This window comes from Scyliorhinus canicula, chromosome 15 (genome assembly GCF_902713615.1).
Source record: "Scyliorhinus canicula chromosome 15, sScyCan1.1, whole genome shotgun sequence".
Classification (NCBI taxonomy): domain Eukaryota; kingdom Metazoa; phylum Chordata; class Chondrichthyes; order Carcharhiniformes; family Scyliorhinidae; genus Scyliorhinus; species Scyliorhinus canicula.
In genome coordinates, this window is record NC_052160.1 from 123,206,299 (window position 1) to 123,231,358 (window position 25,060).

General features: G+C 45.2%; 1 protein-coding gene across 1 annotated transcript in view; it reads right to left on the minus strand.

Moving 5' to 3' along the window:
* LOC119978177 (C4b-binding protein alpha chain-like) overlaps window positions 1-25,060 on the minus strand; it is a 96,338-nt gene that overhangs the window by 9,266 nt on the left and 62,012 nt on the right. The window contains exons 7-11 of the mRNA XM_038819609.1: window positions 23,264-23,455; window positions 20,278-20,374; window positions 19,423-19,496; window positions 1,846-1,942; window positions 993-1,066 (exon numbers count right to left, since the gene is read on the minus strand). Of these exons, the coding sequence (XP_038675537.1) occupies window positions 993-1,066; window positions 1,846-1,942; window positions 19,423-19,496; window positions 20,278-20,374; window positions 23,264-23,455 (534 nt within the window). The remainder of the gene's footprint in view (window positions 1-992; window positions 1,067-1,845; window positions 1,943-19,422; window positions 19,497-20,277; window positions 20,375-23,263; window positions 23,456-25,060) is intronic.

Consider the following 25,060-nt stretch of genomic DNA (forward strand, 5'->3'; position numbering starts at 1 on the left):
CATCAATGGGATGGGTATGCTCCAGCGCAACCAGTATCATCTTATTGGCTGAGAGTGTGTGGGGGGAGTGCAGTTTGTATATGCGGCTGCAGCTTATCAGCCTCCTGAATGTCAATCCCAAACCCGGTGAATCCGGCATCGATTCTCATTGGAATCGATTGTGTTCCATGTGGTGCCGGTGCTAGCCCTCAACGGTCGCTGAATCGGTCCCGGTGCGGCACTAGCTTTGCTTTCGTAGAACTCCACGAATCCTGCCATAGCGTCAAAACTTAATCTCAGGAAAGGAGAATCCGGCTGCCCAAGGTTAAAGGGGAAGCTATTATAGCACTGGTGAGGAGGCAAGAAAGCATAGGGAAGGATGTTTTTAATTTCATCGAAGAGGACGTGAATTAATGGAAACTTTAACGGCAAGAAGCACAGGACTCGCTAGCAGGTAGAGGAAGAGGCCAATTTGAATTGCAGTAGATGGACGTAGCTGAAGCCTCCACCTTCATCCGAAAGACAGCAATGCAATGCATGACAAAATGTAATGATTGAACCCAATTGAGCAAATTAAATGCCTCACCAACCTCAATAAATGGGGCTACAGATACTACAGTGGTATAAGAGTGTCATTAACTATGAGGGAAGCTTACAAAAGAGAGGCTTGAAATTCATTATTATTGTATTCACACCAAGTATGTGAAACTCCTCCTGATATGTGTGATGGAACGTTGCCAGAAGAGTCTTATTATTCTGAGAGCCGTCCTGCTGGACCAGCTGACAAAATCCATAAAACAGGAGCTACTAGAAACATCTATTCTGCTCAACTTAGGTCCTTACTATCAAGGACACCGTTCTAACAGCTATTTAAAGTTGAATTGCACCTTTCTCTCCGAATCTTAGCACTTTAAACGAGAAAAATTTGGCCAATGAGGCCAATGTTCCTGATGTACAAAACTCTTGAAAGTGGCTCCACCATGCAGTTCAAGAAATAAAGATCCCGGACTTACATTCACATTTTTGGACTTGGCCAAACCAGCCATTCTTTGTACAGTACTGAACGTTTCTACCAACAATTCGGTACCTAAATAATAGGAGAAATAATGGAGTGAATTAACTGCAGTAAACCGAAGTAAAAATGAAATCTATTAGACATAGCCATACAGCAGTCTCACAGGTTAATCAGTGAAACAATCAAAAGGCTGCTTCGATACAGTAAATAAGGTAAATAGGTACTGGATTGGTTAGTCGAGGGGCAGATTACAAATCAAAACAGGTTCCAACATAACTGAACTAGGTACTGGTCAACTCCAATGAGGTATATATTGTGCAGTGCCAGATGGCTGGTCATAGGAAGTATATTGATGTAATCTGGCTTCGAGGTCAACCAAAGTATCAGTCGAGGATTTTGCATTTCGGACAAGCACCACTCTTAAATAATGAGCTCAAGTTAAGGATATTGGAAGGAGGTAAGTTTTTCTTCTTAGGTTCATCTTTGTAACTGTTTTCAGGGAATCTAAATGACTGGAATTTCGATATGACCAACCTGGTTGTCAGCATGTAAAGGCATTGAGGAATATGGGGTAACGGTAGGGACATGGAGTTAGGTGGCAGATCAGCTAGGATCTCATTGAATGGCGAAACAAGCTCAAGGGGCTAAATGACCTACTCCTGTTCCGAGGTTTATGTAAAAGCTCACAGTACATTTTGAAGCACTATTTGAAGACACCAAAATTATTGTTGGAAATAAAATCCTATTCAGTACTGAATTAGGAACCTCACTATTTCCTTGGAGATGCTGTGTCAATAAAAAACACTGAAAACAATTGAGCCTTATTCAGGAATATTTGATTGAACACTCACCCTTTGTTACAGTAAAAAGTAGCTTTCCTTCCAATGGTACTGCCTGTTGTCTTGTAATTTCCATTCAGAATCTCCTTTGGTTTACCACAGTTCACTGCTACAGTGAGAAAAAGAAAATAGGCCACAAATTTTTCAAAGCACCAGGATTTTCACGTCCTTTAACTACAATTTACAGAAATTTACCATGAAGTATAGTCACCGTTGTAATCCGCAGAATCCCGACAGTGCAGAAATAGGTCATTCAGCCTATTCAGTCTGTACTGACCCTCCGAAAGAGCACTCTACCTGTTCCCACTCCCCGTCCTATCCCCGTAACCCCGTGCATAGATCATGGCCAATCCACCTAACCTGCACACCTTTAGACTGTGGGAGGAGACTGGAGCACCCGGAGGAAACCCACGCAGTCAGAGGGAGAGAAGCAAAAGAGAAATGATACAAAGTGGCGATGGTTAGTGGGAAACTAATCAACTAAAACAGAAATAAGGGAGGGGAGAAGATGAAATATGAGTGCAAGCTAGCTCGTAATATAAAAGAAAATAAGAAGAGTTTTTTTTATATATAAAAGGTAAGAGAGAGGCAAAAATAGACGAACCATTGGAAAATGTGTCTGGAAAATAATAGGAAACAAAAAATGGCAGAGGAACTCAATAGTTACTTTGCATCAGTCTTCACCGTGGAAGACACCAGTGGGATGCCAGAGTTCCAGGAGAATTGGCTGGCAGAGGTGAGTGCAGTGACCATCACTAAGGAGAAGGTTCTGGGGAAACTGAAAGGTCAAAAGGTGGATAAATTACCTGGACCAGATGGACTACACCCCAGGGTTCTAAAAGAGATAGTGGATGAGATTGTGGAGGCATTGGTGGTGATCTTTCAGGAATCACTGGAGGCAGGAAGGGTCCCAGAGGACTGGAAAGTGGCAAATGTAACACCGCTTTTTAAGAAGGGAGGGAGGCAGAAGATGGGAAATTGTAGGCTGGTTAGTTTGACTTCGGTCATTGGTAAGAATTTAGAGTCCATTATTAAAGATGAGATTGCGGAGTATGATAAAATAGGACTGAGTCAGCATGGTTTTGGCAAAGGGAGGTCATGTCTGACAAATCTGTTAGAATTCTTTGAGGAGGTAACAAGGAAGTTTGACACAGGAGAGCCAGTGGACCTGATTTATTTAGATTTCCAGAAGGCCTTTTACAAGGTGCCGCATAGGAGATTGTTAAATAAATTAACAGTTCATGGTGTTAAGGGTAAGAGCCTGGCATTGAGAGAGGACTGGCTGACTGGCAGAAGGCAGAGAGTGGGGATAAAAGGGTCTTTTTTAAGATGGCAGCCGGTGACTAGTGATGTGTATCAGGGATCGGTGCTGGGACCACAACTTTTCACAATATACATTAATGATCTGGAAGAAGAAACTGAAGGCACTGTTGCTAAGTTGGAGATGATACAAAGATCTGTAGAGGGACAGGTCATATGGAGGAAGCAGGGGGACTACGGAAGGATTTGGACAGGCTAGGAGAGTGGGCACAGAAGTGGCAGATGGAATACAATGTGGAAAAGTGTGAGGTTATGCATTTTGGAAAGAGGAGTGGAGGCATAGACTATTTTCTAAATGGGGAAATACTTAGTAAATCAGAAGCACAAAGGGACTTGGGAGTCCTTGTTCACAGTTCTCTTAAGGTTAACGTGCAGGTTCAGTCAGCAGTTAGGAAGGCAAATGCAGTGTTAGAATTCATATCGAAAGGACTAGAATACAAGAACACGGATGTGCTTTTGAGGCTGTATAAAGCTCCGGTCAGAGACCATTTTGGAGTATTGTGAGCAGTTTTGGGCCCCATATGTAAGGAAAGATGTGCTGTCCTGGAAAGGGTCCAGACGTGGTTCACAAGAATGATCCCTGGAAAGAAGAGCTTGTCGAATGAGGAACGGTTGTGGACTCTGGGTCTGTACTTGAGTTCAGAAGAAGGAGGGGGGATCCATTGAAACTTACAGGATACTGCGAGGCCTGGATAGAGTGGACGTGGAGAGGATGTTTCCACTTGTAGGAAAAACTTTCTGTGCAAAAACTAGAACCAGAGGACACAATCTCAGACTAAAGGGACAATCCTTTAAAACAGAGATGAGGAGGAATTTCTTTAGTCAGAGATGGTGAACCTGTGGAACCCTTTGCCACAGAAGGTTGTTGCAGACAAATCACGGAGTGTGTTTAAGACAGAGATAGATAGGTTCTTGATTAGTAAGGGGATTAGGGGTTATGGGGAGACGGCAGGAGAATGGGGATGAGAAAAGTATCAGCCATAATTGAATGGCAGAGCAGACTAGATGGGCCGAGTGGCTAATTCTGCTCCTAAGTCTTATGGTCTAATGTCCAAACTCCACACAGACAGTCAACCAAGGCCGGAATCGAACCTGGCGCTGTGAGGCAGCAGCGCTAACCACTGTCCGCCGTGCCATGAACATGTAAACTTTCTGTGCAATTAATATACCAGGTTTTCTGAATTCTGCAACATATTTTCAAAACTTTCAAGTGTAACATTACCTGTAGAATTAAAGGGCTAAAGTTTCAGGCCACACACAAAAAAAATTAGAAGAGCTATTTTAACTTCCAGACATACAACTGGGGAGATATGTGATCTGACTGTACAGGGAGTCAAGTGGAATGCTTGGTCCACTTTAAATGCTGAGATCCAGAGTTATGTTTCCAGCCTTGAGCTGATGAAAATCCTACCATCAGATCTTTCCACTTACTCATTTGCTCTCATTTCAACTTAGGGTAAAATCATTGAAAATACACAAACAAGTTGATAATGACACAAAGAAACATAATTTGTAGAAAATGAGAGGCAAATTTGAGTGTATGCAGCAAGTTAAATTCCCCAAAAATGGGTCATGTTAGGAACAAGTCAATGTGGTTTTATAAAAGAGAAATCTTGTTTGACAAACCTATGTTTTTGAGGATGTATCTATTCGATAAAGGGGAAGCTGGGGTTCACCTGGACATTCTGGGGGTTACCATTAACTAAAAACTGAACAGGATTGGCCGTATAAATACTGTGGCTATCAGAGCAGGTCAGAGCCTATTCTGTGGTGTGTAACTCACCTCCTGACTCCTCTAAGCCTTATCAATCTACAAGGCACAAGTCAGGGTTATAAAGGAATATTCTCCACTTGCCTGGATGAGTGCAGCTCGAACAACACTCAAGAAACGTGACACCATCCAGTACAAAGCAGCCTGTTTGATTGGCACCCCTTTCATCAACATTCACTCACTCCACCGCCAACACACAGTAGTATAAGCGTGTACCATCTACAAGATGCATTGCAGGAAGTCACCAAGGCTCCTTGAATAGAACCTTCCAAACCTGCGACCTTTACCACGTACAAGGGCAGCAGATGCATGGGAACACCACCACTTGCAATTTCCCCTTCAAACCACCCACCATCCTGACTTGGAAATGTATCTCTGTTCCTTCACTATCACTGGGTCAAAATCCTGGAACTCCCTGCCAAACGGCACTGTGGGTGTACCTACACTATAAGGATGACTGTGTTCGACCCCGGGTATGTAAACACCAAGTGTCACTACATACTGAGGTTCTACCTGTCCCCGGCATTACGAAGGATGGGCCTGGCCTCATTGCCGCGGAACGCTCCAAGTAGTTGGACCGTGCCGTACCACCTGTCCCTCGTGGAAAATGTTTTGAAGGAAAATACCTTTGACCACAAGGCAATGAAGCAGTGGTCAGCATGTAATGTCCTTGAGGCCCTCAGGGAAAAGGAGACTGTGGAGGACGTTGGATGGTTCCCTGAGCCGACTGTCAGAGTCATCTGGCAGAATGCCTCATCACCAGAACTTTCAAACAAGCACCAAGACCTAGCTTGGCTGGTGGTGAGAAGGGCCCTCCCTGTCAGATTCTTCATGTACACCCGAAGGCTCAGCACCGTTGCACGTTGCCCTCGGAGTGGCTGTGGGGGAAATGAGACAGTCACACACCTCCTTGTGGAATGTGCCTTTGCAAAGAAGGTCTGGAGAGAGATGCAGTGGTATTTGTCAAGGTTCATCCCGAGCAGCTCAGTAACACAGGACTCTGTGCTCCACGGACTGTTTCCAGGGACACACACCGAGACAAATATCAACTGCTGCTGGAAGGTCATCAACTCGGTGAAAGACGCTCTTTGGTCTGCCCGAAACCTGCTGATCTTCCAGTGCAAAGAATTATCCTCGACCGAGTGTTGCAGACTGGCACATTCCAAGGTCCAGGACTACGTGCTGAGGGACGCACTCAAGCTTGGGGCAGCTGCTGCCAAGACGCAATGGGGAAAGACCACTGTGTAAGGTCTTACCACCAAATGTACACCGAGGGGTTGGTAACAGTGTAAAACCCCTCGGCCCGGGTCTTCAATACCACAATGTATGAAAGAAACAAAGCAATGTAAATATTTAAGAAAGAACTGTAACTTAAAGTAGGATACGTGTGTAACGTTATCCCAATTGAATTGAAGACAAATGAATGTAACTTAGATGGGAATGTACAGTCAAGACAATTTGAAATGTTCTGTAAAGTTTATTATAAATTTTATGAATAAAGTATATTTTTTGGAAAAAAAATAAGGATGACTGTGTTCAAGGAAGCAGCTCCCCACAGCCAGCACAAGGACAATTAGGGATGGGCAATGAATGTTGCCCGAGCCAGCAACACCCACATCCCTTGAATGAATAATTTTAAAAATACTTGGATTGCCAAAAGACCATCAGTAAGTTATCATACAAAACGGTTAATAGGCAAGATAAGGGTTCATGGATTGGGGCTAATATTTTAGAATAGATAGAGAGCAGATAATGGGCATAAACAGGGTTTTGTTAAGTTGGCAGGAATTGAATAGTGAAATGCTGCAAAGACCAGTGCTGCTACTTCAGTTATTTACAATCTATATTAATTACTTAAATGAAGAGACAAAGTTTGCTGACAATACCAAGCTGGTAAACTGTGGGGAGGACACAGTGGCTGCAAAGAGGTTAAGTGAGTGGACAACAAAATAGCAGGTGGAGTAAAATGTAGGGAAGTGTGAAGTTATTCACTTTAGTCGTAAGAATAGAAGGGCAGAACATTTTTTAAAGGTGTGAAACTTGTAAGTATTCATACTCAAAGAGACTTGGGTGTGTTTGTATGAGAAGCACAAGAAGTGAGCATACTGGTACAGCAAGGAATTAGAAAAGTAAATTACATGTTTTTTTTAAGAATTTACAGTGCAGAAGGAGGCCATTCGGCCCATCGAGTCTGCACTGGCTCTTGGAAAGAGCACCCTACCCAAGCCCATATCTCCACCCTATCCCCATAACCCAGAAATCCCACCTAACACTAAGGGGCAATTTGGACCCTGAGGGCATTTTATCATGGCCAATCCACCTAACCTGCACATCTTTGGACTGTGGGAGGAAACCGGAGCACCCGGAGGAAACCCACGCACACACGGGGAGAACATGCAGACTCCACACAGACAGTGACCCAGCGGGACAGGAGAATGAAGAAGTCTTGCTACAATTGTACAGGGTTTTGGTGAAGCCACATCTGGGGTAGTGTGTGCAGTTTTGGTCTCCACGTTTAAAGAAAAGATTTACTTGCATTGGAGATGGTAATGAGGTTAACGAGATTGGATCCTGGGTTGAGAAGGTTTTCCCAAGATGAGAAGCTATGTAAATTGAGTTTATATTCTCTGGAGTTTCAAAGGGTGAGAGTTGATATCATTGAAATCTACAATTCAGAAGGAGCTTGATAGGATGGATGCTGAAGTTGTTCCCACTGGTCGGAGAGTCCAGAACACGAGGCACAGTCTCAGGATAAGGGGCCAATCATTTAGGACTGAGATAAGGAGAAATTACTTCACTCAAAGAGTCACCCAGGGACCTGGGTTTGATTCCTGGCTTGCGTCTCTGTGCGGAGTCTACACATTCTCCCTGTGTCTGCATGGGTTTCCTCCGGGTGCTCCGGTTTCCTCCCACAAGTCCCGAAACACGTGTTTGTTAGGTGAATTGGACATTGTGAATTCTCCCTCTGTGTACCCGAACAGGCGCCGGAGTGTGGCGATAGGGGATTTTCACAGTAACTTCAGTGCAGTGTTAATGTAAGCCTACTTGTGATACTAATAAAGATTATTATTATTGGGAATCTTTGGAATTCCTCATCCCAGGGGGTTTGTGGATCCTCCATCACTGAATACATTTACAGCTAGGATAGACTGATTTTTGTTGTCTCAGGGAATTAAGGAAAATGCGGAGCAGGCAGGAAAATAGAATTGAAGCCCAAGGTCCAGCCATGATTCTATTGAATGGCAGTGCAGTCTACTCTGCTCCTATTTCTTCTGTGCACTTGGGTTTCAGCAACATCCCGCCTATTCTGGGATTCATGGGGTGGGTTTGCAGGTGAGTAGAGAAACTCCGCACAGCTGTCATTCAAATCATTTAAATATTTAAATAGGTAACTAAGTGTGGCTTTAACTAAGCATTCTAGCTTTCACAGTTCTCAACAACTTACCAGAGTCAACCAGGTGGGTGCAGAGTGGGAAGTGCTTCTTTCATAATTGCGACAGGCTGGGAAGCCTTTAAACTAGGTAACTGAGGAGCTCCAGCCATGACCAGGTGACAGGCTGCTGCTCACTGCGCTCCTTTTCAGAGTGTGAACTCGCTGCTCGACAGGTGATTGTCAACTTAGAAGTCATTTGCACTTCACTCACCTTCAGCTGCATTTCCCTGTTGTGAGCTTTCAGCATGGCATGGGTGCAGCTTAACCCTATACCTCTGACCAGGTATAGGTGGACCAGCAACACCCAACATCATCAGCAGCAACTTCAGCAGTAACTTCAGTAGCAACAGCAGCCTCCCACCTAGCCACATGCTGCTCTACAAGGCAAAAGGGATGGGCACAGAGAAGCAGCTGGAAGGAAATGAGGCAACACAGGATCTGCAGGCAGAGGATCAGCTTTCTCAATATGTTTGAGCACCAGTACCTCAAGAAAATCAAGACTTTGTACCAATCATGGTTCAAAGGGCCGAAGGGCCTGTTCTGTGCTGTACTGTTCTATGTTCTATAAATCCAAAATATTTTACTCGATCCTGGCGCAGTAACATTCGCAGGACTCCATCACCGTTCGTGTTAAATCAAAGTTAAATGGCCTTTCCTCCTCAGGTTATTGTTGACATTTTCAGCCTCATAGAAGACCTCCTTCCCAGTGGACCAGGAGGATGTGCATTGCCAGCAACTGTCAAGATGCCTGTTACTGGAGGGCCACCCAACCCCCACCTGCATTCCCTCATCTGGCCACCTTCCAAAGAATCTGCCTTCTGTCTTCTTCTGCAAGGAGTTAAATCAGAATCAGGGAGTTGTGAGCATTACAAATGGGTTGTGTAGATAGGAGACAAGGAAAATATTTGTGGACGGTCACCATGAGGCAAGAGAACAACAAGATGAGAGTAAGGATGTGTATTGGCTGTTCAGTTGGGGATGTGAGGTGCCTGGATAGAGAGGAATGAGTGCAGTTTTAAGCAATGTGGTTCTGAGGAGTGTTGTGTAGAACACTGGGAAAGTCAATATATGGGAACTGGCACCTGGAGGTGTTATCCCACTCACCTGTCATGTCCTCCTGATGCCCTGGATGCTCTTGGTGCACTGTTCCATGTTAGAGGGACCACATTCCTACTACAGTCTTCTTTGCCCTCTTCCACCTGCTTCTATCCCCTTCCTCTCATTCTTGGCAAGCATCAAGTCACTGCAGTCTCTCAAATCCTGCAACAGGACCTCCAATGAGAGACCGGGGGGAAAGCAATCCGAGCTTTCCTCCACATTTCAGTGCTTGCTGAAGCCTCAAAACTCCAATGCGGTTGAGTCTTTCCGGCACCTGTTATTTTTCCTTTACTTTTTCCTTTGACAGAGCGTGTATGATCCCATCCACCCTCTCTGTTCGTCAAGGAACGCAGAAACATGATTTGCACGTCACGGCTCAATTAAAGAGACACAGTTCAACCTGCTAGAGATTTTAACAGGTCCCCAACCGCTAATAGTCCTGCCATTTCGACAAGAACAAAGCACTGAACATTTTGTCCAGGGTGACCGAAGTAGGGAATTAAATAGTCCAGAGTATTTGACCGTTAGAAAATATGGGCAAAATGGCAAAGGAAAAAGAGGGTATCCCTGATAATAAAGGATGAATTAAACAAATAAAGGCAGTATTGAGAAAGGATTTTAACCCAAGAAATCGTGATATAGAACAAGTACGTGTGAAGCTAAGAAATGACAAAGAGCATAAACTTTCCTGGGAATGCTGTTTTGTAAGACATGTGTCCTTTTGGATGAGATAATAAAGTGTCGGCCTCGTCAGGCAGTTAATCGACCCCATGTATCTCAAGTTTTCATCACCTTTTGTTCTTTCAGCACAATCAAAAGTTTGAATTGTCCAGGCCCTCCCCCACAGTAGGGTTTCCCACAATGGAAGGGGCATGCCATCAGCTGCTGACGGGATCTTCTGGTCCTGGCAAAGTCGACGGTGATTTACATTCCTCACCTGCGGCAGGGTCAACTTCAGCGGGATTAGGAGATCCCAGTGGCAAGAAGAGTGGAGAATTCTGCCCAGGGAATATCTTTCAAGGAATTGTTCTGCAACACATACGACCTAACTTTAAAACTTCTCCAAATATTGCAGTCAGGTAAGTGGGAACATGATGGTTCTACGTCAGCACCAGGATCTTGTTCTAAATCGCAAGTTAATTTTTAATGACCAGCGGATTGTTGGTGAGAGAAAACCGCTCCTTCAATTTGTGCAAAGTTTACGTTTTGCCTGAGAATGGTATTCATATCTCAAACACAATATATTATTAACGTACCTTCACATGTTGGTGGCTCCTTGTCCCACATCCCAGTCTCATTACAAACAAGTATGTTTGCACCAATCAATGAGTAGCCATAGAAGCATGAATATGTTGCAATTATTCCCTGTTTCCAGTGACCTCTATAGGGTGGTGTTGGGGTTCTCCCATTACTCAAATGTGGAAGATCCTTGCATCGGATGGCTGGGAACAATATAAATTCAGTTAATGCCCTCAATAGACTGTCAGATCAGGGCAGCACGGTGGCGCAGTGGGTTAGCCCTGCTGCCTCACGGCCCCGAGGTCCCAGGTTCGATCCCGGCTCTGGTTCACTGTCCGTGTGGAGTTTGCCCATTCTCCCCGTGTCTGCGTGGGTTTCGCCCCCACAACCCAAAGATGTGCAGGGTAGGTCAATTGGCTACATTAAATTGCCCCCTAATTGGAGAAAATGAATTGGGTATTCTAAATTTATTTAAAAAAAAGTAAATTAAAAAAAAAGAATAGACTGTCAGATCAGAAGCTTCAGGAATTAAAAACTTAGTCTGCTCAGTGGCAAGATGCAGGTGAACCAAACGGCTGCAGCACAGAGGCGTCAGGTATTCTTCTCTCTGAGTCCCTTCCTCCCCTCAGCAAAGACTAGGCCTCAATTTAATGCTGGCAGCAGCGGTCCTTGGATTGGGAACGAACCTGCTTCAGCAGTGCCACTGTAAGTGGTGATCACTATAGAGGCTGCTGGGGGAGCCCACCATGTGCCAACTAGTGTCCAAAAATAAGAGACCCCCCTCCACCTCACCCAGTCCCTCTCTCCGAATCCCGCCGCTCGGGTATATTCTCCTCATGCAGCGGTATGCCCCTCTCCAACCCAAACATTGGTTAAGCAGCAGCAGAAGGAGAAAGAGGCCCTTAACTGGCCATTTAAGTTGCTCAATTGATTCTTGGGCAAGAAGGTTGTCCATCTTTCCCGTTGCTCTGATGGGAGCAAGCCAACAGGCTCTCCCAGCCGTTGCCTTCTGAAATTTTACTGGCCCTTCTGCCTTTTGGGCTGGCACATGCAGCCCTTGATCTGCTGATCTAATTTCTAAAGAAATTAAAAGAGGGAGAGTTAGGGAAAAAAAGAGAAATAGAGCTGAATAGAGAAACAAAGCAATCTGAAATATTGGATAAAAAATAAAGTGAACAAACAACAGCTGATATATAATAGGATGGATGGACAAAGAGCACAATAGGAATGATTTTATCTGTACATTGGACTGTTTTCAGGTGAGATAGAGAGGGCACTGCAATGAAAATGTGCTTGCACAATTGACCATCCATTGACAGTCAGGCCATCGCCAATATGTGACAGCTAGAGCTTCTGCAGAATCACGGTGGAGACTCATTAAGGTATCAAAATTGAAGTCTTATGGCATCAAAATGTAACTGGTGCCATTTCTGTCAACTTTGATCTGATGAATACTCAGTGCTTCAAACCTACTGGGCAGCATATATCAAATAGGGACATTTCCAGATGGGTGCTCACCTGAAAATAGTCAGATTGTTGCTATTGGAAGCTGAATTGAAGGAAAATCTATCAGACTGTTTCTTGCTAAACTGTGATTTTCAGCATTTTGACCATTCTGTTAGCACAGATGGGTGCTTGCTCCACTGAAAGGTGGAGGCTAAACTGGCCACTCTTTAATGACTGCAGGAACAAGAGTTTGAACAGGAAGGCTGCGGAGGGTGATGCTTGGGTATTGAAGTGAGGCGAATTTAGGAAGCAGTGCTTTTTGAGAGGATGCATCAGAAAGTTGCAGAATGCAGTGACAGAACTTGCAGTTCTCTATCGTATCTGACACTGTAGCAGTTAAGGTGACCAGAGTTCTGACTTCTTGTGCATAAAGAGTCTGATGTGGAAATATTATTGTATTATTATTATGGCCAAAAGCTTGGTCAAAGAGGTAGCTTTCAAGAAGCTTCTTAAAGGATGGGAAGGTGGTTGAGAGGTATATAAATCTATGGACAGAATTCCAGAGATTATGGTCCCGCCAGACCAGATTTCAGGTGTGGCATCTCCCCACTAGCAGCGGGATCCTCCATCCTGGCAGCCGGCCAATGGGGTTTCCCATTGTGGCCACCCCAGCGCCGCAGACGAACACTATCCTGGTGCTATTGGTGAAGGGAAGAATTTGCACTCAGAAGACCAGTTCAGAGCAAAATAGGATGCAAACATTGTAAGCTGCTTCAGCCTCAGAAAGTAAGTAGGGAAGGGAATGGAATCTTTGGCGAGGGAATAGAGTTTATAGCAGGGACAGGGACCGTTCTTTCGGTCTGACCAATATTTGATTGAAGGACGTAGCCAATTCAAGATGTCTGCTAAGCAGCAGGAGAAAGCAAATACCAAAGAATTAGGCAGAAAGATATCACTGGCAACGACACATCAAAACTGAATGGGGTTGGGATGGGGGGACTTTGAGAGGAGGACAAAGAGACATGGGGCCAGTTTTACACGGTCCTGCAGTCCCAATCCCATGGCTAAAAAGCTAGCGGGGTGCCTGCCTACAATCCCCCCAACTGACCCATAGCAATTCAATGTTGGGAGTATTGTTAATTATTCGGGACCGCCTCAGTATATCCTGAGTTGCTGGTCAATCGAATGGCTGGCAGCTCTGTACTCTCAACAGTGCTAGCCAGGAGTGGCAGTTCCAGCTGCAGCTACAGGCAGTTCCACATTACGAAGGAGCCCAGCTCAGTTCAAGGCTGGGGATGAGCAAGGTGAGGTGGATGGGTTGGAGGCAGGTTCAAGAGGTCAGTGGGAGGATTAGAGTAAAGATGACCTTAAGTGCGGGGAGGGGGGGGGGGGGGGGGGGGTAGAAACGCTTCTAATACGCTCAAGAGACGCACAAAGGAAGCCCTCCACCTCGCCTGACTCCAGCCCATGGAGCTAAAACTTCCAGATTTCTCTGGCATTGGCCTCCCCCCCCCCCCCCCCCCCCACCACGCCCCGATCCTATAATAAGGGTAGAATATTGGCAGGAGTGTGATGAAGCCCTTAAATGGCCATTAATGGACCATATAAGGACTTCAATAGGCCCAAGGATGGGTGGGCAGACTGCCTGACATCTTCAGGTCCTCCATAACATTTCAGATAGCTCGTGGTTGGGTGGTTGGTTAGCAGCAAGTCTACCCAGTGGATTTTATGAGCCCCCACCTATAAACCAGCCGATGCTGTGGAAAATTACAGGAAGTCACATCAGTGGAAAAAGGCTTGTAGCAGTGATGTGCGCAAAGGAAATAGCATCATTTTGAGGTCAATTAGGACATTTCCAAACCAACATCAAGATATTTGTATACTTCTAATAGACGCAAGAAAGGTCAACGTACACCCTCTGGTCTATTAGGTTGGAGAGCTGGTTACTCACGTAGTCTGCAGGTAGGTGGTGGGGGCACAAATATGTTATTTTCACTACATTCAATAACACGGTTGCCATCCATTTCAAAACCGTTGTTACAACTGTAGGTGATTGTCTGCTGATATCTATACATAGGTCCAAATCCTTTTATTATCCAGCCATTTACAATTGGTTCAGGACTAATGCACCTGACAACTGAAAAGAGGACAATGCATTAATTGCCACTCAGTAACTGGCTGTAGTTATGACTCCAGCATCAGTCACAATCATATCAAATGAAATTTAGCAGTTAAAGAACTTTGTGTTTGTTAATCCTTGATCTATTATTGTCCCTCACCACTTCCTCAAATGGTTTGATTTTAATGTTTTCCAAATGTGCCGCCGAATTATCTCAACAAGTGCAAAATGTTGTGGATGCTGAAAATCAGCAGTGAAAACAAAAAATTGGAAACACTCAATAGGTCAGTTAGCATGTGTACAGACAGAAACAGAGTTAACGGGCTGGATTTTGCCAATTGTCTCACGTTCCTGGCGTTGCTTTTATCTCCAGATCACATGCCTCTACACAGAGATGTAGACATGTTGTGCAATGTGCCCAATTAATGGCTTGCCTGCAGAAGAGACAACTAATAATGGATAGCAGGTGGGAGTTAATCATAGAATTTCCAGGGCCGAAGGAGGCCATTTGGCCCATCGAGTCTGCACCGGCCCTTGGAAAGAGTACCTATTTAAGCCAACATTTGCACCCAATCCCCGTAACCCAGTATCCCAAACTAACCTTTTGGACACGAATAGGCAATTTAGCACGGCCAATCCAGCTAACCTGTACATCTTTGGACTGGGAGGAAACTGGAGCATACGGAGTAAATCCACGCAGACAAGGGGAGAAGGTGCAAACTCCACACAGGCAGTCACCCGAGGCCAGAATTGAACCTGGGACCCTGGAACTGTGAGGCAGCAGTGCTATCTGCAGTGCCACTGTGCCACCACATGCTGGCTGCAAGGTTGAGGATTCCATTTTTAGTGGGCAATCTTACCCTTTCATACTGGCCGCACACAGCGGAGGCGGGAGAAGAACATCAGCAGAAGGCAGTGTTTGGAAGGGTGGCTGCAGTGCGGAGAGTGTTCATTTCCATGGCTCAGTAACACATACCTGGATGAGTCCCAATTGACAGTCAGGGAGAGGAGAGGGACATTATTTCCAGAAAAGAGGTGGAGGATGGCAACCGGCATCATGAAAGTAGTCTGGCTGGAGGTGGCTGAAGAACTGAGCTGCCGCAGATTCATGAGGGAATATCTTCCAATTTATTGGCCTCCGCAGCAGTCCTTCACACAATCCCTTTAATGTACATGCCCTTTAAATAGCACCATTGAGCCTTCCTGTTTCAAAACTCTGCGCAACTACACACCCGTCATTTATGACCACCTGCTTGTCTGTTCTTATCTCACCTGAGCTGACAAAATTTTGAAGTTCTATGGTTCCTGTGTGCCATCTATAGCGTTCAAATTGTTACGTGAAATTGCTGTTAACAATCCCCTTAACAACCTCAACTGGACGCCGGCCAGTAGGCTCCTGTTCCTGTGACCAAGTCGTCTCCTGGAAATTTATCTGGAGGTGGAAAAATTTCAGAGTGCTGTTCCACTAATTTCCCTGTTTCACTGATCCCCCCCCCCCCCCCCCCCCCCCCAACCCCCCCACCATACCTCTAACCCCATCGCCATAGAGCTGGGAAATAATGGGCGGGGTCCTCTGGTCCCCAGCCGCGTGTTTCTCAGCGGCACGACGGCGTTCACTGGCAGCGCAATTGTCTATTCCCACCGTTTGTCAATGCGATTTCCCATTGAAGCCATCCCACGTCGTGGGGAAATCCGTCGATGCCAGCAGGAAAAGAGAATTCCAACAGCCAGCGAATTCTGGCCAATACCTCAATGATTCAGAACTGACCCTAAAATGTTAATTCTGTTTCTCTCTCCACACGTGCAGCCAGACCTTCTGAGTGTTTCCAATATTTTCCGTTTTTATTACGTGACACTATTTTGCTCCTTTATTGAAACACAAAGAGAGCTGACAAATCTAGATTGTTAAAGCCGGGGGAAATCAGGTCATTTATACATAGTTCTGGCTCAGGTTTGGATTGAACTGGACAGACTGGTCAATCTTAAATGACCGAGAGCAAAGCTGTCAAAGATTTCTGACTTTCTTAGCCATGCAATGTTTACCCTGGAGCTGTGAGGGTCATATATACTGCTTCATTATCCAGAGACATTGTGGTGAGGAGGCATTATTACCTCTCCTGAATCCCTGAAAGGTGACCTTGGATTGCGTTTCTGACAGTATCCAGCCCAATTCCTGGATTTCACGTGGACAGGATTGTAGGCAAGCAGGAAATCTCCTTGGAGCTTTTGGGTGAATAATTAAATTGTCCAAAAAGATCATTAACTGCTTTTTAGCAAGTACCCATAAACCGAGCTGTCAGCAATTCGTCAGATAAATGCACAGTGGAGAATGCTTTTTCAGTAAAAATGACAGGCTGGGAAGGCTTTTATCAGTGTAACTGAAGAGTTGGAGCACTGGCACTGGTTGACAGGTGAATGCTGACCGATACCAGTTCATCAATCTTGCACATCATCATGAACTGCACTTACTTGCACTTTCAGCTGTCAACACAACATGGATGCACATTATGCAGTTCGACCACCCATCTCTGATGAGAACAAGAGAAGCAGAAATCCAATACCACCGGGAGCAGTACTGGAAATACCAGCACCATCAGCATCAGCTACCTTCTCCTCAGCTGCATGCTGCTCCATGGGGCAAAGCGGATGGGCACAGACATCCAGCTCCAAGGAGGCAGGAGCCAGCCCCAACGCAGGGTCTATGGGCAGCCAATCAGCTCTTTTCTGTGTGAGCACTGCTCCCTCAGGAAGCCTAGGCTCTCACAAATGGTCACTCATGACACCTGCAACCTACTGAAGCAACCTCCTTCTTCATGGAACAGGTGGGCATGCATTACCAGTGGCTGTCACTGGAGGGTCATCCCTCCAACTCACCCATAACTGTATGCCCCTTGTCTCTTGCAAGGAGAGAAACAGAGAGTTATGCGTGTTAAAAGTAGCCTATATGGAAAGGTGGGAAGGACAACATTTGTGACAGGTGACTTTGAGGCATGGGTGTAAGAGGGTAATAGGATGCGAGTGATTGTGATTGATGGCTGTCCGTTTGTGGATATGAGGGTATGCTTGGAGAGAGAAAAATGAGTGCAGCTGCAAGGTGTGTTTTTCTGAGGAGTAGTCTGGAGGAGTACTCTGAGGAAGCCAGAGTGTAGGACTTAGCACCTGTACATGTTACGCCACTCACTTTGCCTGCCTGTCTGAGGCTTCAATTTTTGGTGCGCTGTCTCCAGGTTGGAGGGGCCACACTCCTGCTGCTGACTTCTTGGGATCTTCCATCCAATCATGCGGATTGAGAGGCTGGCCTCTTCTTCTCATCCTTGGGAGAGCTCACCTCTCTGCAGTCCCTCAGATCTGAAAGCCGGACCTCCAAATAAGAGCGAAAGACCCAAGGGAGAGGGGACTCCTTCCCAGGTCTCCTCTCATCCTATTAATCAATTATGTTTTTACCTCAACAACATCTACTGAAAGTGTTGAAGCCATTTCTAATCTTATAGAAAAATACCTTTGCATGTTGGTGGGTCCTTGTCCCACTTTCCATTCACTGTGCAAGTAAGTATTTTTGCACCAATCAATGAATAGCTATTCTGACATGAAAATTGTGCTGTCATCCCATATTCCCAGTGATCTCCATTTGGTGGTGATAGAGTTCTAGCTTTACTAATAAGTGGAATATCAGCACACGTGACATCTAATGGGAAAATGAAGGCAATGCTGAATTAAATACTTCAGGAATTACAATCTCAATCAGCTCTGTGGCATGGCACAACACATTGGTTTAACAAACAATACATGACGCAGAACTCTTTTTCTCCTCCTCACCTCCTCATGCACAAAAGGCAAAACACAATCTCCAGCTTTGCACTGCACATTTTTAAGAGAATATCAGCCTTTTAAAATGAATTCTTGGACACCATGCATGAATTTCCACAGCATTGACCATTTAGTATTACAGATAGCATTTGATTCGAATCATAGAATAGATTTATAGAATCCCTAGAATGCAGAAGGAGGCCATTCGGCCCATCAAGTCTGCACTGACCCTTCAAATGTGCACTCTACCCATTTACAATCCCCCATCCACCCCACCCTAGCCCCGTAACTCCAAACTTGGATATTAAGGGGCAATTTAGCATGGCCAATCCATCTAACCTGCACATCTGCCTGCCCCGGACAGGCGCCGGAATGTGGCGACTAGGGGCTTTTCACAGTAACTTCATTGAAGCCTACTCGTGACAATAGCGATTTTCATTTAATTTAATTTCATCTTTACACTGTGGAGGAAACCAGAGCACCTGGAGGAAACAAACGCAGACACAGCGAGAACATACAAACGCTACACAGAGAACATACAAACACCACACAAACCCGTCGACATGTGAAGAACAATTATCAGACATGACATTTAGGTTCAATCATGGCTTAGGTATGAAATATAATGAGACCGCAAAATTGGAAGTACTGGATTAGAACAAAGGGAGCTATTGCTGCACGGCAGGAAGCCAAAGAAGAGAGGAGTGTGAGTTGGGGGGTTGTGGAGGGAAGTTGGTGGTTACCACACACGCACACACACTCCAAAATTGTGAACTTCTTCTTTAAAACAGTTTCGAATCATGGTTAAGCAGGCTAATTTCCAGTGTGCGATGCACATTGATTTACTGCGTATTCAAAATGTTTCCCTATTCTGGAAACTAAACATATAAACACACAACAACAACAATGTTACAGTTAAACTAGCCCCTAAACAGTGTGAATCCATGATGCAGCAGTTTGTGAATAGTTTGTTTCCCATTCGATATTTTATGTTCCTATTTATGAGTTGTTCAATCAAAATATGGACGTTTTGTTCCCTACATTTAAAATTAAGTACTTTAACCTGAGACACTAAAATATTGCAAGGACAGAAGTTGACATAGCAAGCCAATGCTCCAAGTATGACAATACCTTTAAAGCGGCAATGGAGGGAATATGACCAGTGCTTTTCAGGACATATGGAGCTTGTGCAGGAAAGTGCTGCTGAGGTAGATGACCAGTCAGGATGTAAATGAATGGTGGAACAGGTTCGACGGGCTGAATGGCCTACTCCTATTCCTATATTCGTAAAGTGGCTAATTATTTGACATAGAAAAGCAATTAACAGATTCAACAAAATATGGAAGCCTAACTTACGTTTACATGTTGGCACCTGGCCATCCCAACCATCAGGTGTGCATATGCGGTGGTCCCTACCAACAATCCCGTGTCTAAAAGACACCATAGAAAACCCAGTTAAAATCACCTACAATCAGCCAGCAAGGTGAAAGTTAAATAGATTCATGAACAGCTTACTGATCAAGAGACACATGTAGACTGATGGTGGACATCAACACAGTAATTTTGTAAAATAAAAATAAAAACGAGCCAACATTAACACAAAAACAGTTGTACGATTGCTGTAAAAAAAGTACTGATCAGGCCCTAGAGAAGCAGTGTGTGTAAGTCTGGTTCGCTAGTTATAAAATGCATACTGATTTATCTCAGCTCATGGAACAAACTCATCGCACAAACATGCAATACTTATTTCCGATTTTGAATTTCTGGATCATTTGGGAATTGAATATCTTTTCTTGAAAAGATGTCTTAAGGGGTCCAAGAGTTTGAAAATTCTCGACTCATTTGTCATTGGTAGAAAATTCTCAGCATAAATTGCCCACAATTTAGCATTGATTGAGCAAGTGTAGGTTATGAGTGAGAGAAAAATGCACCAAACCATCTATCATTCAGCGTTGATACAACATCTCACACCAGAGTCATCTCAGGCCTATTTAAAAGAGCAATTCTGAACTCTCTCTCAGTGAGCCCTCCCAGTGAGCCAGAGAAGACCAATGTTGCAGGGATGGGCTATCATCAAAAGTGCAATGAACCAACGGTTGAGCAACAGTGCATTTTTGCATCAGCAAGGAGACACTGTCGCTCATCATAATCACAAAGCTAAACAGAAGAACCCTTTGCCTTTATTCCACAATTTATGTGCTGAACACTTACCCTTTGTCGCAATAAAATACAGCCTTATTTCCCAAAGAATCATCTGGTGCAGAAAAATAGCCATTCAAAATCTCTCCTGGATTACCACAGTGTCTTGCTAGACAAGTTTTAAAAGGGGCAAATAGAGAAATGTTAGACATTCCAATAATATTTTTTACGCAATTTGCAGTAATGTGATATTAGGATGAAAATCTAGCATATTATTTTCCCAATTATGCAGTTAATTTTTTTAGGGGCGTTTTGGCTCAGGAAATATAAGGGATTCTGCAACGGCAGGATCCTCCGCTTCGGCAGCAGTGCGCCCATGCCCGCGGGTTTCCCGTCGCCATGGGATGGCCACAATGGGAAACTGCCGGAACGGAGCATCCCGCTGCCGGCGGCAACGAACTGAGCCAGAAAATGGGGCAGACGGAACAGAGAATTTCACAAGTTTTACTCCTTTTATGCAAAAACTTTTTAAAATCATTTATTTAATGTTACCCTGAGCCATGAACAGGAAAATCATTGCATATCTTCACCAACAAATAACAGTACAGTAGCTTCGCCATAGTGCACTGAAATGCCAGCCTTGACTTTAAGTTCAAATCATCAGTTGAGGCTTGAAACCATGGGCACAGTTCACCCAAAATTTTGGGCAAGTTTGGCGGGGTGTTTCCCGCCAGCTTTTAGGGCGCGATCAGGACCTGTATTCACGCACACTTAGTCATTTTTTGGGGGGCTGCAGAGTTTCACCACTCAAGCCAACAATTAGAAGGTTTTTCTGCAATGGGGAACTAAACTCCCCAGTGAGAACAGCTCCTCAGAGATCAGGGTCCCCTTTCGAAAGGGGCCCCTGATTGTGGAGTGAGCTTGAGGGTCCTTCACACCCCTAACTCATGGACAATGTGACCCACCGTAGGCATGGGCAACACTCCCAACCCTCGACCCCCAAATGGTAGCTTCCCCCATCAATAAAGGTTAGCGCAAGCCGCCCACCACCACCCAGGTATGTGGGTGATCTTGTCCCTTACCCCTTCATCCATCTGGGAAACGGGGCATTCCCCCCACTCCCTGCCCCAAGTGGGCATATCCCACTATGGGGTTGCTGAGGGTCCACACACTTTTGGGGTCCCCCTTTCAAGTCAGGCAAAAACAATTTGGGGTAACAAATTAGCGATCAAATTAGCAGCCAATCTGGATTAAACCAAGTAAAGTAAAAGTAATCAGTTTGATGAAGGTGAAAATTCGTATGTTGCTGGACTCCAGCTTCACACCCCAACCTTCATGACATCCTTTCATACCCCCCATTCACTCCCCCATCCTTCCTACCTCCCTCATTGACCCCTTTTCATTGGCAAGGCCCTCTTCAGGCCCCACCCCTTGGCACTGCCAACCTGGCACCCAGCCACTGACCCTGATACATTGGCAGTGACAGCAGTGCCAACATGTCAATGCTAGGTCGCCACTGCTATGGTGCCAGGTTGGCACTGCCAGTGTGTGCAGGTCTAGGGTTTCATACAGCCCTGCCCTGTTCTCGACCACCCGGGGGGGGGGGGGGGGGGGGGGGGGGGGGGGGGGCTCCAATGGCCTCCGAGACCCCGGAGAGACCATCATACCTGGTTCCACTTGTGGAGACCAGCAAAGGCGACGGCCGGGTGAGACCTCGCCGGTGCGGTTGGTGCCTCAGAGGAGTTGGGAGACCGCGGCCTCAAACAGGTCACCCTGTTGATGAGCCGAATGGTTCATTTAAATATCAGTGCATGGATCACAGCCAGCAAGAGCATGGTCCAGATCACGGTGGATACCACGGGTCGGGTGACCCAGCGCATGATTCGTCGGTCCGTGCAAAGCGCCTTTCGGGCCTCTCCTGCGATACCTTCAGCACAGCAGAATGGGGGGTGGGAAAATCGCACCCCATAACTTTGGAATTCGAAATATATGAAAACAAGCAGGAGTCTATTTGGGCATTTCAGCAATAAGGGGCTCGATTCTTCGGCTGCGCCCACCGCTAGATCATGATGGCCGGGGAGAATGTAACGGTCCATTGACCACGGGTGGAAATTTCCGGTCACCGGGCAGGCACGGCCGAAGAATCCCGCCCAAGGTTTCACCATCTCTCCCCGTGACAAGGTTATTTATAAACTTCCCTTTTTGTCAGAGGGATGTTGTGGAGATGATTGCAAACTGGTTTCAAATAATAGCAACGTATAGTAAACTCTGGCGAGGTGAAAGCAGATTGGTATAAATTGGGCTACACACATTCATTTCTGTAATTCTGAGGATTACAGCCTCAGGATCATGGTGCAGGACAGTGCTTTTTATAACATTGAAGTTAAAAGTTGGAGCTTACAAATGCAGCAAATGTAATTCGTAACAATATGTCTGTGTCTCTCATCCATGGTCTCATTATAAATCAGTGGGAAATAAGGAGAGTAACAGGTCTTAATGGGATGCTGTTCCTTATCATTGCAAATGTCTGTTGTGTCAAGTGTTAAGAAGAAGATAGTGTAGGTCAGTTCCAGAATTTGAAGGCACTCATTTCTATCCAGGACAAGTTGCAACAAAGGAGGTCTCCTTTTTTGGGGAATGGTCCTCCTCTCAGATCCAATGTGCAGGACCTATGCCGGGAAGTGACTTCCAGGGTTAATGCAGGCTTCCAATTCCTTAGGTCATGGACACAGAGGAAAGGGGTCATTCTGTGGTCTGAGAAAGATGTCAGGTTATGGTTGACTTCAGTTTACAAACTCAAATAAAGTTCTTCCCTGTCACCTTCATTCATCAAGTATTCGAACCCCACCATGGTGCTGGTGGAGAATATGTCAAGGGTCCTTTGGCTCTGCGATTGTGTTGCACATCATCAATCACCCTCCAAGCTTATACATAAAAGCAGCAAGTGGGATGTGGTTGTGGAGGGTAGCCTATCTCTATGGAACCATATCCCTGCACAACTTTTCACTGCAGAGGATAGATAAGAGGAGGGAAATGTAAAAAAATACTAAAAACTTACGTTCGCAAATGGTCTGCAATCGTGTCCATGTGAAATCATGTTGACAGGTAACATATCTTGATCTTCCCTGCTTTAATATGTAACCCCTTTCACATCTGTAAAGCACCCTACTACCCACATCAAATGATTTCCCAGAAGGAACTCTTTCCCGTGGTGAGCCATGTTCCAATTCTGGGGGGTCGTCACAGGTACCTTCAAAATAAAATCAAGATTGTAGCCACAACTTTGAACAACAAAGTCAACTTTAAGTTACACAAGAAGTGAACTGGTATCATAAATCAACACCAAGCAGATCATCCTTCATTCAAAAAGACATCAAGGTGTTGACCTTGGGTAGGGTGCTCTTTCCAAGAGCCGGTGCAGACTCGATGGGCTGAATAGCCTCCTTCTGCACTGTAAATTCTATGTAAAAATCAATCTTCACTTTCACCCAGCCCTGGATCGTCAGGCATATTTTTCCATTGTTTCCCCCTTCTTTAATTTAGTGAGCTGGATAGTATTTAATGCAGAACAGTTTGAAATTATTCATTTTTATGAGGAAGAATGAGGAGAGGCAACATAAACAAATAGATATAATTTTAAAGGGGTGCAAGAAAAGAGAACTCTTGGGGTCCGTATACACAAATATTTAAAGTTGGGAGAAGATGATTGTAAATTAAACAGGAAGCGATGAGAAGTACGTTTTCTATGTATCAGCTACAATCTGGCACGCAATACCTGAAAGGGTGACAGAAGCAGATTCAATAGTAATTTCCCCCAAAAAGGAATTGAATATATACTTGAAAAGGAAACATTAGCAGGGCTAAATAATTAACAGGACTGTTGGACAAATCTTTCAAAGAAGCAACAGATGCCTGATTGGCCTTTCTTTGTTTTGAGATTCTAAAGACTGGATTTAACAGCCTAAAATGCCATGGGCGCTGTGCCTGCCACAGACCAACCCACGCGTGCCCCTCTGCAGTTTTACAAATGCTAGGGCATGTGTTGGGCAGCCTGCCTGCCCATGTGTCAATCAAGACCCACTGAAGGACCTCATCCCATTGCTGCTGGGAATTACCCAGCAGTCTGAGAGGCCCGCTCCAAACATCAAGCTCAGCAACTTTCATCATGTGGCTGGAAGTTGTCAAAGGGGCGGGTGACTTCCTACACAGGCCCTCTGGGCCCATCTGACACCCCCACCACAACCCCCACTGCCCCAGCTTCCTCTCCCAAGCCACCTGCTTTGGCTCCTCATGACTGAGCAATGTTGTAGTCCCAGCAGTGGCCAGCACTTCTGGAGACACATCCAGGATTAGGCGGGTGCAATTTGGCTGGTAGAACGTCCTGCCCAGATTGGGCACGCCATGTTTTGAAGCAATTAATTCCCCTCCAAACATCAAATGCCTGCAGGGAAATCCGCTGGAGCCGGGGATGGTGGTGGTGGTTTGGGGGGGGGGGGGGGGGGGGAAATCCTGTCGCCTTATGATATCTCTCCCTATGTTTCTATGCCAGCTCAATTTCAAAATTCTGACTGTCTAAATTTAACAAAAATATAGTGAAAGAAATTTAAATGTGAAACATGAATTGATGCATACTTCTCTGTTATGAATTTAATCTCCCATGTGTGTGTCCATTTTACCTGTTTATCTGTATCGGCCTGAAGTCTGTTGCATCCTTCTGATTGTTTACAAAATTTCCTACTTTCATGCCATCTGCAAACTTTGGAATTATGCCCTGTATGTAAATTCTGGTCATTAATCTTTATCAAAAGTGCAGGGATCCTAATACTGGCCCCAGGGGAATGCAATGGTATACTTC